Source organism: Girardinichthys multiradiatus, chromosome 13, assembly GCF_021462225.1.
Source record: "Girardinichthys multiradiatus isolate DD_20200921_A chromosome 13, DD_fGirMul_XY1, whole genome shotgun sequence".
Classification (NCBI taxonomy): Eukaryota; Metazoa; Chordata; class Actinopteri; order Cyprinodontiformes; family Goodeidae; genus Girardinichthys; species Girardinichthys multiradiatus.
In genome coordinates this window covers 39,804,783-39,829,824 of record NC_061806.1, presented here as the reverse complement: position 1 = coordinate 39,829,824, position 25,042 = coordinate 39,804,783, and the positions used below count along the sequence as shown (strand labels likewise).

At 40.4% G+C, this 25,042-nt stretch overlaps 1 protein-coding gene across 2 annotated transcripts; it reads left to right on the top strand.

Moving 5' to 3' along the window:
* Positions 1-117: 117 nt before the first annotated feature.
* Positions 118-23,277, top strand: prrt1 (proline-rich transmembrane protein 1). Of its 2 annotated transcripts, none has more exons than XM_047383666.1 (4): positions 118-431; positions 12,753-12,992; positions 14,589-14,771; positions 17,488-23,277. In XM_047383666.1, exons 2-4 carry the CDS (start codon positions 12,759-12,761, stop codon positions 17,662-17,664), a joined length of 594 nt encoding a protein of 197 aa, XP_047239622.1. In that variant the 5' UTR covers positions 118-431; positions 12,753-12,758; the 3' UTR covers positions 17,665-23,277. The 2 variants fall into 2 exon arrangements, with proteins under 2 accessions (XP_047239622.1, XP_047239621.1); XM_047383665.1 differs by having other exon boundaries at positions 12,753-13,090.
* Positions 23,278-25,042: the final 1,765 nt, after the last annotated feature.

Sequence of the window (25,042 nt, the reverse complement as noted above, 5' to 3'; positions counted from 1 at the left end):
CGCACCTAGCAGCCGCCCAGTTCGCCTATGCTTTGGCCCGGCTCTGTTTCAACCCACATTCCGAGCTGTCGCTTTAAGACGAGGGTAGTTTGGTTTCATTAATTCAATGTGCAGAGACGTATTAGAGAAGAGACCTTATCAGAGCTGCAGCCACACGGAGCCAGAGCAGAACAGAGGAGCGACACCGAGCATCCTGAGCGTCTTGGATTAAATAATCATTTAAAATAAAAACACCTCGAGTTCATCTGAAACCGGGTGTGTTTTTAAGATGAGGATATCCTGAAGATGGGTTTAACACGTTTGGAGAAATAAAAGTCTGAATCATCACCAGGAGGGGGGCTTTTAGTTCATAATTTACCAGCAGCTGGAGTAAAACATCCGACTAAAGGAGGCGTACAGAAGATTAGGAGGGATGTCGTCTGAAAAACACGGTAAGATTCAGACGCATTTCTTTGTGAGATCTGTCCACATTTTGCTCCATCCTGAGCTGTTTGCGCTCACACACACCGGGAGGATGCGCCGCTGTGTGGGTGCAGCATGAGGGGGAGAAAATCACCGCAGGGCCTCTAATTATCACTGTTTAAAGTGCCCCCATCAGGATGGTTTGGGGTTATTTCCACCCCAGCGACACGATTCAGTTCACATCTCATTATCGACCCTCCATGATGTGGCGTTAGATCAGGTAAAAAGTCAGTTTTCTTCTTTTTCATCTCTCAACATCATCATTACGCACGATCTTACGTACATCTCCCAGACTGTTTGATGTGGGTGTCCTCTGCGCGCGTCTCCACTAATTAATCAACACTAAATAAATAAATTATAACAGCAATAGCTGTCCCTCTGCAGCCGTGTGGCTGCCTTTAATTTATGGACGTTGAGTGGGAAGCTTGGTCCAGAATAAACTGAGGTACAAAACTGAAGCATTTCCAGGATCATACAGTGGAGGAGGCTGGAGCCTGGTCAAACAAAGGCTGAACAGCAGCAGCTACGGTCATAAAACAACCACAGCACTCAGACAGTTTATTCATGAGGATGCAAAATAACAAATAACAAATGTCCATGTTTCTCTACAATGTGCAGTAGCACCAAAAATTGCTCTACTGATCCAGAAACGTAAAAGTGACTATTTATATACTGCTCTTGCACATACCAATTCAATAAATTAGAATATTGTTCATTTATTTCAATAACTCATAATAGCTGATTAAGTGAAACACATTATATGGATAATACACAAGCCTTTATTTCTGTTAATTATGCCAATTTTCTCCGTACAGCAGATTAGAATATTAAATCAGACCAATAAAAAAACGTTTTTAATACAGAAATGTGGGCTTTTTCAAAGGTATGCTTTATTAATGCTTAAAGGTTGTTTAAAAAATACACTTAATCTGACAAACAATCCTCATTGGAACACATATTCTAATTATTTGAATATGACTGTATTTTTCACAAGGCCCATCGGTCATGTCTTGGTAGGTTTGCGGTTGGGTCATACTGTTTTCCTCTTCAGATGATGGATTAGAAAGCGTTCAGTGAGATGTTCAGAGCTTATTTTTCAACCTAAGTTTGCTCTAAACTTTCTCCCTGGCCTGTCTGCTGTGTTCCTTGGTCTGCAGGATGCTGTTTGTTCACTGATGTTCTTTAACAAACATCTGAGGCCTTCACAGAACAACTGGATTTATCTTCTGAGATTAAATTATACATAGATAAACTCCATTTGATGGCACACAATCTTCTTAAGGCAATTGGATGCAGATGATTTCATTCATGGGTGTCAGAGTAAAGCCAGTTGAAAACAAATGCACAACACACTTTTTGGATTTTATTTTGTGTGACAAATGTTTGAAATCCCTGTATCATTTTCTTGCCACTTCACAGTGATGCACAGCTTTATAAAATATGCTAAAGTCTGTGGTTAAAACTGTGACAGAATGTTGAAAAAAAGTTAATTAAGCACCACCTTTAGCTCTACACTGCTGATCTGACTGTATCAAATTTTGATTTTCTAAAAATGTTCCTAGAAAAATATTTTAATCCCAATGCTTTGCATTTGGCCTTATTATTGGCCTCATTATTCAATCAATACCCAACCTTCCATCCCAAAAAAAGCTTCCCAGCGCACCTGCTGGTGACATCATAAAAGGCATATTGTCCCTGATCAGAGTTCATTAGAGTAGGTCCATTTCTATTTTCTTCCTCTTGTTTATCTTCTTTATTCGCATCTATTCATTTAAATTCCTCTTCAAAACAATTGAGCCACATGCTAGGAGACTTCATAGATTTTTGGAAGATTTGACAACAATAAACGTAGAAATGGCCTTTGAAGAGGAGCAGGATAGGCTGGAATGGATCGATTTCTTCACCCATCATTTCCTGCATAACTGCAGCATCACCTGCCAATTCTGCTAAAAGGTGATCTGCAGGGAGACAGACTTATGAGTACCATCTTATACGTTAGTCCCACTATGCATACACCTGTGGTACAGACTGTGTCATTACCATCACTCCAGGATAAGTTATGAGCTAGTGCTGCATGCAGAGCCACTGCAAAAGCAAATCAGATAACTATTAATGGGTGATACAAGCAGAATAAAAGATTTGCTCACTTTAAAAGTGGGAAAAATGCACGGAAGGTAGTCAGATAGAAACATTCAAACAGTAATATAAACAGATTTGGTAAAGCCAGAGCAAATGATTGCAGACAATCTCGTGCCCACAGCAGTCCAGCTACCTGCTGAAAGAAATTAGAAAAGCAGCATTTTGAAACTACAAGAGTTGTACAGGTCCTTCTCAAAATATTAGCATATTGTGATAAAGTTCATTATTTTCCATAATGTCATGATGAAAATTTAACATTCATATATTTTAGATTCATTGCACACTAACTGAAATATTTCAGGTCTTTTATTGTCTTAATACGGATGATTGTGGCATACAGCTCATGAAAACCCAAAATTCCTATCTCACAAAATTAGCATATTTCATCCGACCAATAAAAGAAAAGTGTTTTTAATACAAAAAACGTCAACCTTCAAATAATCATGTACAGTTATGCACTCAATACTTGGTCGGGAATCCTTTGGCAGAAATGACTGCTTCAATGCGGCGTGGCATGGAGGCAATCAGCCTGTGGCACTGCTGAGGTCTTATGGAGGCCCAGGATGCTTCGATAGCGGCCTTTAGCTCATCCAGAGTGTTGGGTCTTGAGTCTCTCAACGTTCTCTTCACAATATCCCACAGATTCTCTATGGGGTTCAGGTCAGGAGAGTTGGCAGGCCAATTGAGCACAGTGATACCATGGTCAGTAAACCATTTACCAGTGGTTGTGGCACTGTGAGCAGGTGCCAGGTCGTGCTGAAAAATGAAATCTTCATCTCCATAAAGCTTTTCAGCAGATGGAAGCATGAAGTGCTCCAAAATCTCCTGATAGCTAGCTGCATTGACCCTGCCCTTGATAAAACACAGTGGACCAACACCAGCAGCTGACACGGCACCCCAGACCATCACTGACTGTGGGTACTTGACACTGGACTTCTGGCATTTTGGCATTTCCTTCTCCCCAGTCTTCCTCCAGACTCTGGCACCTTGATTTCCGAATGACATGCAGAATTTGCTTTCATCCGAAAAAAGTACTTTGGACCACTGAGCAACAGTCCAGTGCTGCTTCTCTGTAGCCCAGGTCAGGCGCTTCTGCCGCTGTTTCTGGTTCAAAAGTGGCTTGACCTGGGGAATGCGGCACCTGTAGCCCATTTCCTGCACACGCCTGTGCACGGTGGCTCTGGATGTTTCTACTCCAGACACAGTCCACTGCTTCCGCAGGTCCCCCAAGGTCTGGAATCGGCCCTTCTCCACAATCTTCCTCAGGGTCCGGTCACCTCTTCTCGTTGTGCAGCGTTTTCTGCCACACTTTTTCCTTCCCACAGACTTCCCACTGAGGTGCCTTGATACAGCACTCTGGGAACAGCCTATTTGTTCAGAAATGTCTTTCTGTGTCTTACCCTCTTGCTTGAGGGTGTCAATAGTGGCCTTCTGGACAGCAGTCAGGTCGGCAGTCTTACCCATGATTGGGGTTTTGAGTGATGAACCAGGCTGGGAGTTTTAAAGGCCTTAGGAATCTTTTGCAGGTGTTTAGAGTTAACTAGTTGATTCAGATGATTAGGTTCATAGCTCGTTTAGAGACCCTTTTAATGATATGCTAATTTTGTGAGATAGGAATTTTGGGTTTTCATGAGCTGTATGCCAAAATCATCCGTATTAAGACAATAAAAGACCTGAAATATTTCAGTTAGTGTGCAATGAATCTAAAATATATGAATGTTAAATTTTCATCATGACATTATGGAAAATAATGAACTTTATTACAATATGCTAATATTTTGAGAAGGACCTGTATATTTAAAAGTTGTGGGGGGTCTTTAGGGTCCAATTATGTATTTCTTTCCCCCATGGGACCGCCATTTAAGCAAATACTGTACTGAGTGTGTTTAGCTCCAAAGATATTGCTTTAATATTAGCTATTAATAGCAACCATGGTGAAACTTTCTTCAGCAATGACTCATATGCTGTCAGACTTTGTGGGATGCTAGATGTTGTTAGCTTAAGCTGTGACTCTGCTACAGACATATGAGTTTTATGCTGCTATTTCTTGTGTGGAACATAAATTATAAAGGTTGCCCATGACACCCTCCTGGAAAATATGCCTTTTTGATGCCTGATAAGAGCAGATATCCTCAATGGTAACTGTCACACAAACAGAAACATTCGTTTTTTTGTGTTTGAGGAAGCTAAGAGTTTTCAATTTAATAAGATAAATCTTATGTTTTCCCAGCACACTGATAAAAGTATTTGGACTAGATGGCATTGTAATTTTTCAGTGTACTACATGCTTTGGAATTAAAGGTATATCCTTACATGCGTATGTTAGGGTGAAAAATATATCTTTTAAAGGGGAGGTGGGGAGAGGGTTGTGAATACTTGTAGTGAGGTGTGAATACTTATTTAGAGGTAATACAGCAGCCAGCTGCATTGTGTGAAACAGAATTCTGACACAGACTGATAGATCCTTACTTTGACGCAGGCTCTGAGACTCGTACAACAACAAACTATCTGATCCAAAATTCTCCAGGTTGTTGAAGGCCTTTTAAAGTCTTTTTTGGACATTTTCCACTGCTATTCACTGTTTGTTTTTTTCCATTATGGGTCGCGGGGGAGCTGGTGCCTGTCTCCAGCAGTCTATGGGCGGAAAGCAGGTCCACCCTGGACAGGTCGCCAGTCCATCACAGGCACTCCTAAAGTCAAGTATAGAACAAGGGTTGTTTTCACACACAGAGTTTTTGGCCACTTTTCTGTTTCTTAAATACATGCCCCTGAGACACTGTCCATCTGCTAAAAATGGGTTTTTAAGCTTGAAACCTCTTTTTTGTCTTCTGCATGTCCACTTTCCTAATTTGAAGAACAAACTACACAATACGGGTGCTCAGTACATTAAAATATCACCAAAAAGTAAAACTCATATACTATCTAGCTTTATTAGACACAGTAATATGTTTCAAGTGTTTATTTCTGGTAATTTGTATTGCTATGACTTACAGCTAGTGAAACCCCAAGATTCAGTTGGTTAGAAAACACCAAAAACAAAAAAAGGATTTTTAATATAAGAATGTATGGTTATGGTCTGAACAGTCATGCTAAACACTGCTGACTTGACAGTTGTGGAGCAGACAGCCAGGAGGGCAAGGAGTGTAAGTCACAAAAGTTCATTGCTACAGAAGCTGGTTGTTCATAGTGTGCTGTATCAAAGAATGTTAATGGAAAGTTGAGTGGAAGGTAAAAAAGTGGTTAAAAATGTGCATTAGCAGCAGGAATAATTGCAGCATTGAGAGGACCAGCTCCCCCGCGACCCACTATGGAATAAGCGGTAGAAAATGACTGACTGACTGACTTTGCTGCACTAATAAAAATAAATTAACATTTGACAAAACAAATTTACATTTCAGAAAACACTTCAGAAAACACTTTAAAAGTTCCAAAACATATTTACAAATGAAAAAATCTGACGGAAAGGGAATGTACCAACTCCGAGGTTGACCCGGAAGTGATAATGGACAGCAATCGAGTGGCGTTTTGCCTGTTTTGTGGCACACATATAAGTAGATTAACTCGGATTTGTTTTTCTTGTGGTTGGTCCTTAGAATCTGAGAGACAACAGCTCAGTTTGTGACAGTTGCAACGGAAAATGGTCCTTCCGCCACCAAAAGGTGCCACAGGGTGCCAGACCAGCAGTAATAACCTCTAAGATGCTGCCACACCGGCTGCCGCTGTTTTTGTCAAAGACAATGCTGATAAGCAAAAGGGTTATCATTATAGTTATTAGCTATTGACTGTTTGTTAGTAATTACTTTCAAATGATAATGTCATTATTTGTTATTATTTAATAAACTGTTTTAGACTCATAATATGAGGTGACTGTACTTACTTGCGATGGAAACTATGTCCTAAATAGCATTACGTGAATGTATAACATGCTAAAAGGATGACAAATGGTTACTGTGATGTTACTCACAGAAAATAAAATGAATTATTTAAAAACATGCTGGCACTCTGTAGGGTCCCTAATGACGAGGGTGCCACCAGCTGTAATGGTGCATTCAGACCGAATCCGAATGATGTGACTTGAGCGAGTGATTTACATGTTAACCCTATGTATATTCATACGATGCGAAGAGTGTGTTTCTAGTGACCCGAGCAATAGATAAATTGAGCAAAGCGAGATTGAAGTGAAAGCTATGGTGAATTTTGGCAGTCCTCGTCAATATGTGTAGGTACAAAAATGTTTATTGTATTTAGAAGATGTGGACAGTACAATTTGGCTGTTTTTCCATTGAGCTGAGATGTTTTTACTCAACGAAGACAGATAGACAGACGTTCTGTAGTGGGGATACAGCACCTGTAGTTGGTGTCCCGGAGGCTGATTCGTCCCCCAACGCGGGACAGCAGGTCCTCAAACTTGGTCCTGGATAGATGGAAGTACCGCTGAAAGCGACCGTCATCCAGACACAGCTCCTGGAGTAGGTGGTGGTACCTTCCAAAATGGTTCCATCTCTGGTGAATCTGGTGAACCCAGGGATGTTGACGCCGGCGCCGTTGCTCAGCTTTCCATATATAAAGCACCATGACTCACTCCATGTTGAGTTGAAACCGACAACCAGCAGATAGAAACTCCTCCTATTTGCTGCAGTGAAGCAAGTGGAGCGTTGTCCCCTGTTGGCCCGTGAATCACTGGCGAAATGTCAGGCGAGCGACAGCACACAAATGAGGCAAAGAATTTGTTGGAAACGCGTTCGGTCTGAATGTACCATAAAAGCCTCTAAGAGGCTTCCATGGCGGCTGGCGCTGTTTTACTGCAGCAGCCTCCATTTTGAAAATGGTGGTCAAGTCAGCCATCATTCTGTTTTGTTGTGTGCAAAAACATCATGAATTACAGCAGTGGCGGTTGTTGAGATCTTAGTAAATTCTTTTTATTGTTTCTTAATTGAACCGACTCGAGGTGGTTGATGTCATTGTTGCTGTTATTGATATTAGATATTTAAAAGACAACCCGCGAATATGTAGATATGACATTTTTGTTTTTGTCACCATTTTATGTTCATTATTTGAGCATGTTCATTTATATTTCCTAAGCTTCCCCCCTATTAAAACACAATTGTTTCCAGTGACCAGTCTCACTTCAGGCTGACAGAAGAACCCCTCCAGATATCATTCATCAAATGGCCCTGTCCCAATACTCATACTTCCACCTTTGTGTTCCTCAACTGGGCTTTCCCGTTGATGGTGTGTCCCAATTCTCCAGAATGGTCTTTCAGTCCGCCCCCTTTGCGCCTTTGATCACACTTTGGCTAAGCGCACATCTTAGCGGACTTCATCGAAGTATATTACCCACAATTCATTGCTGCAGGTGGCATTTTGAGCAAATACCAATCACAACCATCAATGTAATCGACCATCAAATCAGAACAATAAGAACTGCATAAACTTTAGACAACAAGCAGACGATATATAATTGTTTTTACTGTTTTTCCTGGCTCAGCCTTGTAAGATGCCACCGGCATCAGGGTTATTCTGGGTATCTCTACAGTCAGTAGCCCATAACATTGAAATTACCTTTCGAACAAACACTGGCATGGCGGCGAGTGTCTGATGTATAAGCCTTCTTCGATTCCTGCACTTTCTTCTCCTCAAAAGGATTACTTGTTGCAGTTTGAAAATTATTTTTAGCAGCATGACTGCAAAAACAGCGACGGGTCCTGCCATTTTTGATGTCCCAGTTACGGCGCAGAGGTGCAAGTCGATGACGCAACCCCTACTGTCCCAATTCTCCAATTTTGCACGCTTGTAACCTGCGCACTTGAACCCCTACATGCACTTCTACAGAGTACACACTTAGTAGACATAGAGGGGTGTAGGGTGTATTGTGGGCATTGGGGCAGGGCCAGTGTCACCAAGATCTGATGTGGAATTTCAAAATTAAGGGCCTTCAAAATAAGTCATTTTACATTTATTTCCCTAGGTTTCTGTGTTTATTGCAAGAAAACGGTTTGTTTCTAGTTATTACTCTCACTTCAGGATGACAAGAGAAGACTTCCAGATTTTACTCATTGAATTTCATCAAGATCTGATGTGGAATTTCTAAATTAAAACCCGTCAATTTTAGACATTTTCCATCTATCTTTTACTACGTTGCAGAATATATTCATGATATCATGTTTTATTGTCCGATCATTTGTGATCTCTTAGCACTTGAAATATGTTTAAAGGATGACTATATGCAACGGCCACACATGTAGCATTCCAGTATCTAAACAACTAAAGGGGTAGTTCCGAAAATGGGCAAAACGCCACTAGATTCCTGTCTATCTTGGATCACCATAAGCGCCCCCGTTAGCATTTCGGGTCAGCGTCGGCATTAGTACATTCCCTTTCTGTTAGATTTTGTAATTTGTAAAAGCATTTCGTTTCATGTGTTGTTAAAGTGTTTTCTGAAATGTGAATTTGTCTCAAGCTTTGTAAAAGTGTTTCAGAGTTTGTAATGTTGGTTTTCACCTCCCAGCCATTGTACTGACCAGATATGGAGTTCATGAAATTCTTTTTAATGATATTCTATTTCTTCGAGAGGCCACAGAAAAAGCAGCTAAAATCTTTTACCTGCTTTTTCTGTGGCATCTGTGGCAATAGTCAAGACCATGTTGAATCATTACAACAATGTCAGCCTGCTTACAACCAAAGTATTAAGGTTAAAAGTATGTTTTTAGGATGTCAAGCAAAATAAGTGAGGAAGTAAACATCAGCAAAGAGCCATCCATTCATTACATTCCAGTTATCCTGGATCCACGCTCTGTGGTGATTTGTAAGGCGTTTCACAAGGTTATCTGTTGTGGATTATTTAATGAGAATGCTAATTCAATTCAATTCAAGATACTTTATTGATCCTCCGAGGAAAATTAGAATTCCAGTACAATCCATCCAAACATACAGTACAGACCAAACGTTTGGACACACCTTCTCATTCAAAGAGTTTTCTTTATTTTCATGACTATGAATATTGTAGCTTCACATTGAAGGCATCAAAACTATGAATTAACACATGTGGAATTATATACTGAAGAAAAAAGTGTGAAACAACTGAAAATATGTCTTATATTCTAGGTTCTTCAAAGTAGCCACCTTTTGCTTTGATTACTGCTCCGCACACTCTTGGCATTCTGTTGATGAGCTTCAAGAGGTAGTCACCTGAAATGGTTTTCACTTCACAGGTGTGCCCTGTCAGGTTTAATAAGTGGGATTTCAAGCCTTATAAATGGGGTTGGGACCATCAGTTGTGTTGTGCAGGAGGTGGATACAGTACACAGCTGATAGTCCTACTGAATAGACTGTTAGGATTTGTATTATGGCAAGAAAAAAGCAGCTAAGTAAAGAAAAACGAGTGGCCATCATTACTTTAAGAAATGAAGGTCAGTCAGTCCGAACAATTGGGAAAACTTTGAAAGTGTCCCCAAGTGCAGTCGCAAAAACCATCAAGTGCTACAAAGAAACTGGCTCACATGAGGACCGCCCCTGGAAAGGAAGACCAAGAGTCACCTCTGCTGCGGATGATAAGTTCATCCGAGTCACCAGCCTCAGAAATCGCAGGTTAACAGCAGCTCAGATTAGAGAACAGGTCAATGCCACACAGAGTTCTAGCAGAAGACACATCTCTAGAACAACTGTTAAGAGGAGACTGTGTGAATCAGGCCTTCATGGTAAAATAGCTGCTAGGAAACCACTGCTGAGGACAGGCAACAAGCAGAAGAGACTTGTTTGGGCTAAAGAACACAAGGAATGGACATTAGACCAGTGGAAATCTGTGCTTTGGTCTGATGAGTCCAAGTTTGAGATCTTTGGTTCCAACCACCGTGTCTTTGTGCGGCGCAGAAGAGGTGAACAGATGGACTCTACATGCCTGGTTCCCACCGTGAAGCATGGAGGAGGAGGTGTGATGGTGTGGGGTTGCTTTGCTAGTGACACTGTTTGGGATTTATTCAAAATTGAAGGCATACTGAACCAGCATGGCTACCACAGCATTTTGCAGCGGCATGCTATTCCATCCGGTTTGCATTTAGTTGGACCATCATTTATTTTTCAACAGGACAATGACCCCAAACACACCTCCAGGCTGTGTAAGGGCTATTTGACCAAGAAGGAGAGTGATGGGGTGCTGCGCCAGATGACCTGGCCTCCACAGTCACCGGACCTGAACCCAATCGAGATGGTTTGGGGTGAGCTGGACCGCAGAGTGAAGGCAAAAGACACAACAAGTGCAAAGCATCTCTGGGAACTCCTTCAAGACTGTTGAAAAACCATTTCAGGTGACTACCTCTTGAAGCTCATCAACAGAATACCAAGAGTGTGTGGAGCAGTAATCAAAGCAAAAGGTGGCTACTTTGGAGAACCTAGAATATAAGACATATTTTCAGTTGTTTCATACTTTTTTGTTCAGTATATAATTCCACATGTGTTAATTCATAGTTTTGATGCCTTCAATGTGAAGCTACAATATTCCTAGTCATGAAAATAAAGACAAGTCTTTGAATGAGAAGGTGTGTCCAAACGTTTGGTCTGTATGGTACATCATGACACAAGACAAGGGGGGACGGGTCACCGAGGCTTTGCTGCCCACTCACAGGCGCTGCCCTTGCTAGATGAGAAAAGAGGCCACATTAGGTAAGTAGAGGGAATAAATCATATTTCACACTTTATCCTTAGCAGGATACAGTTTGAGGTTGCAAAAAACCTCAGCACAAAGAAGCAACACGTTTACAAAACAACATCATGCCGGGAACGGTGAAGGTGGTGTGAGGGGGTGCATATGTTTATCTTGAGCACGTGTGTGTGTGCAAGTCCATGAAGCAATGTCACAGAGGCCATTGTCCTTGATGGTACGTTGGAATGTTCATCAACCGGCCACAAAGTTCTGAGCAGGTCCACAGATGTCCTCAGGGAAGGGAGGGGGTAGAGGGAGCAGAAAGTCATGTTTACATAACTTCCAGGAGAAGTTGAAGATAGCCACCCATCAAGGCCGTGCAGGGGAGCCAGATTCAGAAAAACAATAATTATTTGGGTTAGGCTGACTCTTAATTTTCCGTCAGCCTTGAGAGTCTCGCTGGTGCTTCTCAAAGGCGAATCCAAACAGCCAAATTCCTGGTCTTTCTGTCCGATCCGAGCGAACAACTTTCTCCAAGATTTATCCCATTTCATCCCTAAGTCCAGGAACCGCAACCTGCCTGCGATCCTGTATAAGGATCACATCCAGTCTGCGATTCAGCTCACGTAACATCTCAGTCTGAGTGTTGATCGCTCTGAAGATCCCATCACACATGCCAGGCAGCCTTACAATGGCCAGAACAGCTGCTGACATTCTCCGAATTTCTCAATATGCCAGGTAACCGCTGACTCCAAAAAGCAGAAATCCTGATATCAAACATCCAATTATATACACATCTTCCACATGCAAACTCTGTAAACCCAGGACAAAGGAATAAATAAGTCTGGGATGGTTTTTTTTTTTTTTTTTTTTGCAGATAAACACAGGCATCTACAATTTCTCTCAAGATTGTTGAGCTGCTTGTCCCGTCTGTAACCTTGTCTAGGTCTGTTTCTAGTCTACTTCCTTCCTGACTGGCGTTAGGGAACCGTTACGTAAAGCCCGTCCCCAAGCAGGAGTTGTCACTCACTCAGTGCTCGGCTCCTCTTCTGTCTGTCAACATCCACCTCTGTTTTTTCCCCTTTCTTCCCTCTTTCATGTCGCTCTCAGGCAGAATTATCTCTGCTCCCCCTCCACGCTGCGAAAACATGACTCACTATCAGTCATTTTCTGCGTCTGACAAACACAGTGGGAACTCAAAAGTGGGAGAAGGCAGATGAGATTCTCCACGGCTGAAATGCCATATTTCTCACTGATAATAAAAAACAGAGAGGAAAACAGCATTTGTTTCAATCATCTTCTGTCTGAGGTGTGGAAATGTCAGTTGCTGTCATCATTAATGCAAAGATGAAGCAGGTTAGAGAATATCAGGCTTTGACGATGTTTGTAAAGTCTGTCTGTGGAAAATAACAGAAGTGAGATATGATGTGATGCATTCGGCATGAAAACACATTATATTCAGTAGCTGCTTTTCTTCTGATAACCCGATTTCTCCTCCTTCTCCTCTTCTCAGGGCTCGATGACTCTGGGCGTCAGACCATGCAGCCGCCCCCGTACCTCCAAGGCCCTCAGGACCCCAACATGCAGCAGCATCCCAACATGGCTGCCATGCCGGGCGCCCAGCCCAGTTATCCTGCTCCACCTCCTCCTCCGGGCTCTGAGGGATACCTCCAAGAAACTCAGTTCCACTGTGGCCCATATGGGCCTCCCGGGGCCACACAGGGGTTCACGGTCCAGACCCAAGGCCATGGAGGTACCATGCCACATCCCCCTGTGGGATACATCCACCCGGGCTACCCGCTGCAGCTGCAACCCTGCACGGCTTATGTACCTGTCTATCCCATGACTTCAGTGAGTCAGAGAGCAATCTGTAACATTTGAATCTTACAGCTCAGCTCTTACTAGATGATCTTGATTTTATGAATGGGTTCTTTCTTTTATTTTGCTCTCTGATTTTCAGAATTACTGGGTCCACACTGAGACAGATTCCGGTTCTTGCACTGTTACGTTGAGTTCAGATAAACATATCCTGATAAATACATTTATTTGGTCCTGTCGTTGCATTAACTAGACATAATTTTAGTTGGAGCATATTTAAAAATGTTATTACGTTCAAAATGTCTTTTAGATGCAACCTAGATACATTTTTGCAACATTAAGTTTGTACTAAACAAATTGCTTCCTGCACATTTTCATGTCAAAGTTCTCCTGTTTTTGTTCTCATTCACTTTTAAGTCAATTTTTGAAATAAAAATGAAAGACATCAGAATATTTTTGGGGGAGATATTTTTTGAAGTGGATAGATTTTATTTAAGAACCTGCACAATCCACCAAGCATAACAATAAGGAAGGAAGGAGGGAGGGAGAGAAGGATGCAAGGAAGGACAGATGTAAGGAAGGAAGGAAGGAAGGAACAACACAAACCGGCAGAACAACCAATAACAAGTCTTATAAGTTTTTGACTGCCAAATGTATCTCTTGGAACAAACCAAGCAAATATATGCTCTTAGCAATAATACTTTAGTGAAATTAGGTTTATTGAGATCATCTAATCCTTCATCTTTCCTTTTTTATTACCAAACAGAGATTTTTTGTGTCTCAGGTCTATTTTGATTCCTTTAAGTGAACCATCTGGGCTGCAGCATTGGCAGCCTCAGAGCTGTGCTTCATTTTGTAAACCATAACAACAAAGGTGGTCATATTTGGAAAGGGAACACCTGCATCACTTTGTTTAAACCACTTCCAGTTTACTGAAATATTTAGGTTTTGTTTTAAGTCTTTAAGTAGTAGGCTGTTTTCAATTGTACTGTGAACTACTTTTCAAAAATTAGTACCTCAGCAAAGCTCAGTATCAAAGTGAATGATTATCCAGAGGAAAGTGTTTTGAATTCTAACAACCGGACACTGGGAGAATCTGCACTGCAACGTGATCATCTTGGAGTCTGCAGTCTAATGAAATAATCTAAGCTATTTTTACATTAATGGGTATACTGCAGATGAATCTTTGCATCTCAATAAGGCTTAAACATGCACAGCTCAGAAATGCAAACACTGATCTGAAAACATCTCTCTGCAAGAGGCAGATATACAGTATCTCCGCACTGTAGACGGTTTGGAGAAAGTAATATGTTTAGAATTAAAGACTTATCGGGAAGAGCTATCAGTTGCGAATAAAACAGTTGATTTATGCAGCCAACAGGGAGTTAAAATCACTTTGAGTGCTGTTAAAACTGCAAAATAAATATTTTTCCTTCTCTTGTTTCTTGCTTTGTTTGTCCCAGTTTAGACTAATAAAGCATTTTTAAGCTTCAGATTTAAACATTTAATTTCTCTGTCCCTGTCTGCTCAGGGCCAGCCCTACATGCCAGCAGGAGGAACACACCCAGGGATCCCCCCGGGCCAGATGCAGATGCCCCCCAGCATCACCTTGATGGACCGCCGGCCGCCTCATGACTACCTGCCCATTGCTGTGCTCACCACCGTATGCTGCTTCTGGCCTACAGGCATCATTGCAATCATCAAGGCAGTGAAGGTACAACTTCTTTTCTCATTGTAGTTTTATGTCAGAATAATTTTACCCTCAAAAACAGCAAAATATATTGAAAAAATGGTAATACTTCAGCTTACCAAGACATTTAATACTTCCAGCTTTGTGGGAATAATTTGGGGCACAAAGCAGGGTCTGTAAAGACATGGATATGGATGGATTGGCGTGGGAGATATTAACCTAAACTGGACAGAACCCCTTTATGATGAATTAGAGTGGAAGCTGCAAAGCCAGGCCTCATCGTCCAACATCAGTGTCTGACCTCACAAATACTCTCCTGGAAGCGCAGGCATCTGTATAAAGATTTAAAAAAACAATATAAATGGAGTGGAGTGGATCAGTTTTGTGAAAAATAATCATTTTATTTAAAATTGTTTTTAAATAAAATGGCAGCTGGTTAGCAATGGAAACCCATGAAGTTCTTTCTGCACTGTTCTGGACCTAATCGTGAGGTTTGGCACTATGAGTCACAGAAATGCTAACCCTCCTGTGAGTTTACAAGGCCTACCACTTCTTGGCTGAGTTTTTGTTGTTCCCAATCACGTCCACTTTGTTTTAATACCACTGGCAGTTGACTGTGGAATATTTGGTAGAAAGGAAATTTCATGGCTGGACCTAGAGCCCAGGTTGCCTTCTAACATGATACCACTCTGGAATTCAGTGTGGTATCATGTTAGAAGGAAGGAAGGAAGGAAGGAAGGAAGGAAGGAAGGAAGTCTGTGTTTTAGGGTCTCATTTATAAACGTGGCATACTCACTAAACGGGGCCTGAAACTGGGGTACGTCACTCTCCATGCAGAGGTTGTGATCTGTAAGAAATAAACTCTGACCTGTGGGTACACTCGTTTTGGAGAAAGGAAACTGGCGACGCAAATGGTGAGGTGGAGAATTGAAGCCACACTGCATTATGATTCCTCTCAGACATTTGGTTTCACTTCATATCAAACTTTAATCATAGATGGATTTTATCATAAGTTCTAAAAACTGCAATGTTATTTATGCTTGTGTTGGTGAACCATAACTAGACATTAGGACCTTTGGCCTAAAGTCTACTTACATTTTAAATCAAAGTCCACTCATGACACTCATGCGTAATGCTGCATGATGCATGCATTGGCACTGCTGGAAGACCTTGCAAATGGGAGAATTAGAAGGGAACGTGATTTCAGGGATCACCAAGGTTTCCTGGCCCATGATGATGACTGGCTAATATGCAGATTTACACTCCCTAGAGCATTGCTCTTGGATCTATGTGCTGAACTGAGTCCACTATTGTAGAGACCGACCTGCCAGAACCACGCCATCCCTGTTCTTTTACAGGTGTTAACCACTCCGGGGTTCCTGGCAACTGGCTCTTACAGGCACAAATTAGCCGACAGGAATGTGATCAACATAATCAACAATTAATGAACTCTCTGCCTGAAGCCACTTTTAGGAACAACTTAATTCTGTGAAATTATCCATAAGTCTGGGATATCGCTAAGCGCCATAATTCCTGCCGTGCTTGATGGCTTTGTTAATATGACCAGTTGATACATCAGATTTCCTTACACTGTGGCTTCAAACAGGATATGTTTTTGACTCTCCACCTCACTCACCAACACCTCGATTTCTGCCTTGGTGAAATTGCGTTCCTTTGCTCTTTTCTCCTTGGTTGCCATTGTTAACCATGAAATAACATTGATCAGCTTGCTTATTTAAATACACATTGCTATTCATAAGGTACTTTGCATTGACCATTTATGATTGAAGGTGGGTGTGTAGAGGGCAGACCATGAGGTCGAACCTTGTACGCAAACATTGAGGTGCAGCTGTGATTTATAAAGAAGAAAGTGCTTGCTGGTAATCATTCACATGGCTTTATAAGTCTGGATGTTTCGTGGCGTACACCATTTATGGCTTTTGGGCGTACGTACACTAGATCCTACTCAATGTTTTATAAATGAGACGGCTGCTCCTGATAAGCCCCAGAAGACTTCATTAAGATCCGTTAAAATCAATCCACTTTCCAGGAGCATGGTCCTAATTCAGTTACTCTAACTGACCCTTCTGATACCTATAAAACCATTCAAATGTTGCAGAGAGCTGCAAATGAAATACGTAAAGTGGATGGAGCAACACCAGGTGTACAGTTGTTGCAGAGTGTGAACAGGTTATCATTAAATAGTTTCAAAATTAAAATAAGTCAATAAACCCTCAACATTTGACTGATTGTCAGGACTGAAATTATACAATAAGGTGAACTTTTTTCTCCAGCACTGCTTGTGTGAGTCTTCAATGCAGAATGCGGTGATGTTGGGCATATCAAAGGTCCTTGTGGTGGCTCTCCTCACACTTAATGAGTACAGTTGTTTTATTTGGGTGACGGTAAACCGTGTTGACTAACATGCACTCAACATGCCACGTTACGTAACTGCACCACTGTCAGTGCAACGGGACAGAATGGATTTTGTCCTCTGGGCCTGCTCAGCTGGCTTTGAGCTGAGTTGAGCTGACAGGGCATGGAGGCACTGGTCCGAGCTGTACAGTATGTGCCGCTATGTTTGTGTTGCGTGCAGCGGCCTATTTCTGAACATGTAGCCTGTGCTGCAGTGAAATCGATCCATACATGGTGTTGCGGGCTCTGTCTGGCTCCCACTCATGCATCTTTTCGTTATGCAATGTGTTTGCTCATTTCTCTTCTCTTTTTGTTCACCGCTCAGGTGCGCATGGCGATAGCACGAGGGGACATGGTCACCGCGGAAATAGCCTCCCGCGAGGCTCGCAACTTCTCCTTCATCAGCTTGGCCGTGGGCATTGCCTCCCTTGTGCTGTGCACCATCCTCACTGTGGTAGTCATCATAGCCTCGCAGCACCACGACGACGACTGGGACCCCTAACTGGTCCTGCTCCCTGATAGGAAACCACAGCGTCTAAATATTATCTAGCTAATTACTCTCAATCGTTTGGTGAAGGGGGAACAGGAAAACGCACCATTTCTGCTTGGCTCTTTCTGTACAGCTACCCACACAGTTTAAAGGCCTAACCTGCTTCTATCAAACACCCACCAATGACCAAAAATAGCAAGCGGTTGTTAAATAGGTCCTGAGTGACCACTTAATTTTTGCTTTCATATTAAAAGTGTGAGCTGCCGGATGGAGACAAGCCTTCTTGTATTAACAATTTATTTGTCTGCTGGTAATTGATGCAGCCTTCATTGATGCATTTGGGTAAAAGAAAATCACTGTGTATTTCATATGTCTACAACTGACCCTCCACGTTCATTTATTAGCATAGACTAATGCACATTTAGTCCTGCAGAGTGCATAATACTTCTGATTTGTTTTCGGAACATAATGTGCTCTTCTAGAAATAGTTTTCATTTGTTGAGCGGTTTTCTGCTGCATAAGGCACTAATTTGTGAAGACAGTTTGCATTTATACGAACAGATAGCCAGCTAACATTTACACATGGGACCCTTTCGGGTAAGAAATGTGTTCAATAATAGGTTCAGAAGGGGTGTCCTTAGGGTATATAATTTGCCCCACCTTAACTGCCTAAATAGGTTTGATGCAGTTCAACTCTGGGTAATAATCAGGACCCATACAAGTCTTAGATGTGTTCAACAATTTGAATATATTTTCAAGAAACCCATTTGTGTCCAAGCTAAGACCTACAATTGATTTTGCCAACAGAGATTAAATTTATTTAACCCAAGTGGGTCCCTTGGGAGAAGCCCACAGTGAGGCCCAGCACTAACTTGAGCAAAACACATATGGGGCCCAACACAGTGCCACCAGAAGGTATTTACTCCCCATACCTTTTCTATGTATTTTTTGCCAATTTGAGTATAGTTTCTTTTTTTATCCACACCAAATGTCTATAATAACAAAGTGAAAACATGTTTTCAGATATGTCCGTGAATTTATAAAGAAAATTAAATATTAAATATTAAACAAGGTAACAGGGACATACCATACATATTCAGATCCATAGCTTAATTTTCTGTTGAAGGACTTTGGGCAGTAATCACACTTTGAGTCTTTTTGACTTGAGTGTTTTGACTTCTTTACAAGCTTGGTACACCTGTTATTAGGTGTTTTCTACTATTCTTCTCTGCAGATCCTCTCGGGCTCAGTGGGTTTGGATGGACAGCACAAATAGAAAGTCAGTTTTAGGTCTTTCCAGAGATGTTCAATTGGATTTAAGTTTGGCTCTGGTTTGACCAGTCAAGGACATTCAAAGACTGCTCCCGAAGCCACTCTTATGATATCTTGGCTATGTGCTTTGGATCATTGTTGTGTGGAGTATGAATTGTCACCCTAATCTGATGTCCACGGCACTGTTGCAAAAAAACAAGCCCACACCATGATGCTGCCACCACCATGCTTGGTAGTTGGGATGGTATCAGCCAGGCGATGAGCATTGTCTATTTTTCTCCAGATATGATGCTTAGAGCTCAAGCCAAAAAGTTCTGTTTTGGTTTCATCAGACCAGAGAATTTTGTTTTTCTTGGTCTGACAGTCTCTATGATGCATTATGGCGAAATTCAAGCCTGCTGCCATGTGATTTTAAAAAAGGAGTGGTTCCTGTCTCACCAGTTTACCATAAAGGCCTAATGGACAGCTATGGGTAGCCTTCTGGATAGTCCTATCTCCACAAGGGAACACTGGAGCTCTCCCTAAGTGATCATTCAGTGTTTACCTCTTGCAACAATTACTCAGTTTGGCCAAGAGATCAAATCTCAAGATGCTCCGAACATCTTTGATTTCTGAGTAATGGAGACCTCAGTGCTTTTTGAGTCGTTTAATGCAATTTTTTTGTCTGCTTCGCCTTATTTGCTCTGTTCCACAGCCTGGTCTCAGGCAGCGGCTTTGCTTTAATTGTTTAGTTTTGTTTCTTGTATAGACAAGTGCGCTCCATACATCATGTTTAAGTCAAATCAGTTTGTAGAATGTTCTCAAGGATGGTCAGTGAAAATTAGATACATCTGAGCTCAATTTTAAGTGTCATAGCAAAGGACATTGTTCTATAAATTCACAAAAATGTCTGAATACATTTTCTCCTTGTCATTATTATCTTTTTTTGTGTTGATTTTTAAAAAGTAAACTGTACTCAGTTTGGTTTTAGAGTAAATCTGTAACGTAACAAAATAAGGAGAAAATAAGAGGCTGGGAATACTTTCTAATGGTTCTGTACACTTTCTGGCTGGGTTGTGTGAAGTGAGCGTCTGTCAGCAAACGTTGCATTAATTTTCTTGTTAAATGCCAGATGAGATAACACTATTCTAAATGACAATACCATTCTAAATGACCATTTTCTGTTTTATTTATATGCTGTTATTTATTTTCTGATTTATTTAATCCTGACCCTTGCGTCGACTTTGTCTGCTGTAATTCATAGTGGGTTGTTGCAGCTATCTGATATCCTGAATTGGCTTAACGTTAGTATCTTGTGGTGATGATGATGATGATGATATTGCACTTTGTAGTAACCAGATAAAATGACACAGCTTTTTACATTTATAGATCTTATAGTGCATGATGAATATAAATCTAGGCTAATGGGCTTTTAGTGCAAAAGTAGCTGTGCTCCCAGCTTCTGATGGGAACATTTCCTAAAATATTCAATGGGTTTGTGATGCAGTATTTTCCAAAGTGGTAAACAAACTACTCTCAAAACAAGAGACGAAGATAAGAAGACTATACACACTAGATCTGCAGATATTCTTTTTGCAAGTATTTGAAACAACTATTAGTCTTTTTCTGTGGCAGATATGATGCTATTTACCCTTTAAGACTCTGTTCTCAGTGCAACAGTAGATATATGAGGTAACATAACCCTGCATGACGTCCTCAGTTTGTTTCCATTTGTCCTAAGTATTAAGGATAGATGCGTACGTCAGGTTCCTATAATGTAGCTCCAAACAGAAGCTGTGCTGTTGTTTCTGAGGGGTAATGTGGCTATGAAGCTGCAGTATGAACTTTTATCTGAGGTTTCAGGGGGTTATGAAATGAATGTTTCCAGTAAAAGACAGAAAATATTAATGCCTACGTTGTGTTGTAGCACTTTCTGCTCTATGAAAACAATATCCCTCCCTGTGAGTCCATATTTAATGATAAATGGACCTACTACATATCTCTTCTGCTCCACATGTTTCTCTGCGTCTCCCTTTGATGATGATTCTTTAGAAAATAATATACAGAGTAATTAAAATTTACAGACAGTATTTAAAAAAAGATATATGCTGTAGTTTGTAACTAAAAGTATTATTAATGCCTATGTGTTATTTTCTGTATATCTGGGGACATCTGGGCCTTCATTTATTAACCAGAAACAAGGATTTACCCTGAAGGTATAGTGTAATTCTTAAAAAATCAAAATAATAGCTAAAGTGAGTATAGCTCAAAATCCTTGCAATAGCTTTTTTTTCCATACACACAAATTTAACTGGAACTGGACACATTCTATTTAAAACAAAAAGAATAATCAAATTTGATCATACATTTACAGAAAATCGGGAAGAACTGCTTTATATCTGAGTTACATGGAGTTGACCAAAATCTGGTACCTGTGAATAGGTATTCCAGCCTGGGATGATTGGTCAGCATTTCACATTTTCTCTGCAATTCTTGGTTTTGCCTTAGAATTTCTTCTGAACGTCTATAACGATTGATTTTTACTCCTATTTTTTAGAGAGGTACATACTACAACCATCATGTACATTTACTGCCTTTCTCCTTAAAAAAGCCACGTGCTTGGCCCTTGTTTTTTTCACAGAATGAATGACCTAACTGCCTGAACTTCTCACTGCTATTGATTTGAACACACGCCCTTCAGTTAAGGATTCAATTACACAAAATCAGCAGAGACCTTAAAGCCTACTTCATGTTGTCAAACAGGTCCTATTTCTGTGATTTCTTGATTGTACAAGTCAGGCAATAACCAGGTCTGGGTGTGGCCAGTAAAAATGATCCAAACTTTTTTGTTAATTACAGTTAATTCATTATATTTTTACTCATTGCCAGTTATCATGAGCCCTTGATGACAGTTGCTACTGCCAAGGGGGACAAAACCAAGTATTAGGGGTGAATTACGTTTTCACATAGGGCCATGTTGGTTTGAAAAGGTTTTTCCCCCTAATAAATGAAATCATGATTTGAAAACAGTTAATTTATTATTCACTTTGGTTATATTTAGTATTAAAACATAGGCTAGTTGTGAGATGAAAGATTTAAATGTGATAAAAGGTCAAAAGCAGAAGACATCTGTAAAGGTTAGATAGTTTTTCAGAGCACTATAGGCTTTCTATCAGTATATGCATCCTATGGGTAAGACAGTAGGCGTTTGAGTTAATTATCAATGAGACACAACTTGCCCTGTATTGTAACCACAAATCATGGCGTTGTATACTGGAGCTAATGGTTTTAACATGCTAATAAACAAAATGAATTAAATGTAGAAATAAATTGAAAGTTACCATCCATATGTTTTTACACAGTAAACATCTCAATTCATTAACGTAGAATTTTCAATAAAAAAACCCACTTAGAATAAGAAATGTTTAAGTTAGAAAAACAAAAAACAAAACTAGTTGGCAACATTTAACATTTACTTAAAATATCTCTCACCAAAATTTTCCCTAAGTTTTTTTTTTGGATGTTACTCTGACTGAAGTGGTCATTTGTGTGAACTTTTACTTTGTAGATTATGCACAATAAACATAAGCTCACTGTTGAGTTTGTACATGTTAGCCTAGCTAAGGTTAGCTCAGGCTGGAAACGGGGCATATGGCAAGCCTTACTCTCTCAAACCATTTTTAACTTGCCTTTTGTCACCTCTTTAGTTGTTTTTAAGCTTTGTAAATATTTATAATACAGGATATACTGTTATGGTCAGCATATTGGAGCTAGCAGGTGTATTTTACTCATTTTTGATCGAAGACTGGCTGGAGCTAAGCTAACTGCAGCAGCTACCTTAGCTTGGCAACAGCATCACTGCAAGGAAGCCAAATAAAAAAAATCTCAGATTTATACTGTATTTATTAAAGGTATAGTGAACAGGTGTAAATTTTTATCTTTATTTATAATACCCATTTTCCTTGTTTTTCTGTTTGATAAATTCAGGCCCTGCGATAATATACAGACAAAGATATTCAGTGTTTCAGCGTAATTGAGGCACAGTGCTGTTTAGTATTATTATTGTACAGAAGGCTCTGGCAGTGAGTGTGTGTCTGCTCAATATAGGGATTTCTATTAGGTGGCATTAAGCTGCATCTCCCTGTGTGCTTTACAATAAATGCAGCTGTTCGCGCTACAGCTCAAAAATTATTCAGTTTCTTTCATTATCTTAAATTTTTAAGGGGTTGCTTGTTCAAAGAGCCAAAAACTACCTATGTATACGTGGGGGTTTATCATTCTCATGTTTTTGGCTTTGTTGCACATGCATTGGTTGTTTCTGATTTCAGTTGTTTGAGTAATGAATAAAAGAATATTTCTGGTTTGTTGACGAAATCTTTGGTGTCTGGTTTCTGTATCACCTCTCCATCCTCTGTCGCTGTGGCATCTTCTCTCTCCCTCATCTCTGAGTTGCTATTTATAGTTGCCCTGGTTTTTCTTCCTCTCTTCTCTGTCAGAGAATGATACACAGAAGCTCCCACAATCTTGTGTTTAATCACATGAGGTCTTGTGGGTATTTGTTTTGCAGCTGCTTATATTTCTGCACCACGAAAAAATGTATTATCTTCACCAAACCATGACCATTATAAGCATTAGAATTGAAATGATGATGTTTCTGTTGATTTCATTTGATTTTGTTTAAGACTAGTTGTTGAAATGGATACAAAAACAAAATAATATATATAATTTAACGATTTCAATATCAGTCAGTCCTTTTCCTGATAGAATAATCATCTGTAAATTGAAATGTGTCCAATGGAGGTTTTCCAGGGTCATCGCCCTAGAAAGAGACAGACTGACTGCCTGGGATGACACTCGAAAGTTGATGAACATCTGAGTTTTCTTCTTGGACTGTTGCCTCCTCGACCCAGCCTCAGATACACAGAAGACAATGGATTTTTCAGCCAATAGAGTGGGCAACATGTCTCCAACACACATTTTATCAAAAACAACAACATACAGCTGTTGCAAGTGCCCTTATGTTACAGCTTTAAAACACCCCCTAATTTATTCACAAGGTACTTTAAGAGATCCAGATTTTTTGTAATCTTATAAAGTGTTCTTGTTTTTTCTGTGGTCTAAAAATTACCAACAGTAGATGTTCAGCGTCTGAAAGTCTTACAGAGATATATATACAGAAAACAATCAGCAAAGACCTAAGAGAGTTTTTAGTTTTAGCTTATGGCTCATTGGGAGTCTCTTTGTTGCTGCTAAAGTACTTTATGTCAGTCAAACTGGGATATTGTTGGTGTTTTCATGGATTTCAGAGAAAGTTAGTCTTCATAACTGAATACTAAAAACAAAATGCCTAAAATCTTATTTAAATATAGGTTATTTCCTAAATTTGTTGTGTTCAGACCTAAGTTTCATTGCTTGAATTAGTGGCTTTTTATGCCTGGTTATTTCATAGGTCAGAATTAAACAAACATTCTTCTGAAAAGAAGTGAATTATTCAACATTTTACTCTTTTCATTATTTCCCAATACCTGAAATGAAATAATTCAAAGGGGATCTTCTTTTCTACAATGACTGTAAGCCACCAGCTTCAGTTCTGCCCTCACCAATGGTTTTGCAAGCATAGACGTTTTCTTCCCAGCTTTCTAAAACATTCCCAGCCTCCATCCATCATCAGCCCTGATGCTGCGGCTGAGATGGCTGCCCGGCATGGGTGCAGCAGTATGACACAAACGCACACAGCGAGATACCCAGCGAAGATGACCCAGAGGATGCTGAGACCGTGTGATGGAGGATGGAGGCGTGTAGCGTGAGGCCAAGTTAAACGATCTCACACTACACACCGGATCTCCTCAGGAAGCTAAACGGCCATCTGTGATCCAGCAGAAAGAGTTTGGCTCTACTCCCTCTTGTTTTCACCCCAATCTCATTTTTAATCCAATGTATGCTGATTTATTTATTTTTTTACCTTGAAACTCCAAGTATCTGGTAAAAAAAATGACATATTTAAAAAAAAAAAGTTGAACAGTGACCGTTTTTATAAAAGGTTGCTCATTGGGTCAAATTTATCAGCTACAGGGTTGCCATTTGGACTTTAATATACAGAATACAGATCTCGGGCCATAATGCAAAGTGGTGAAAACCA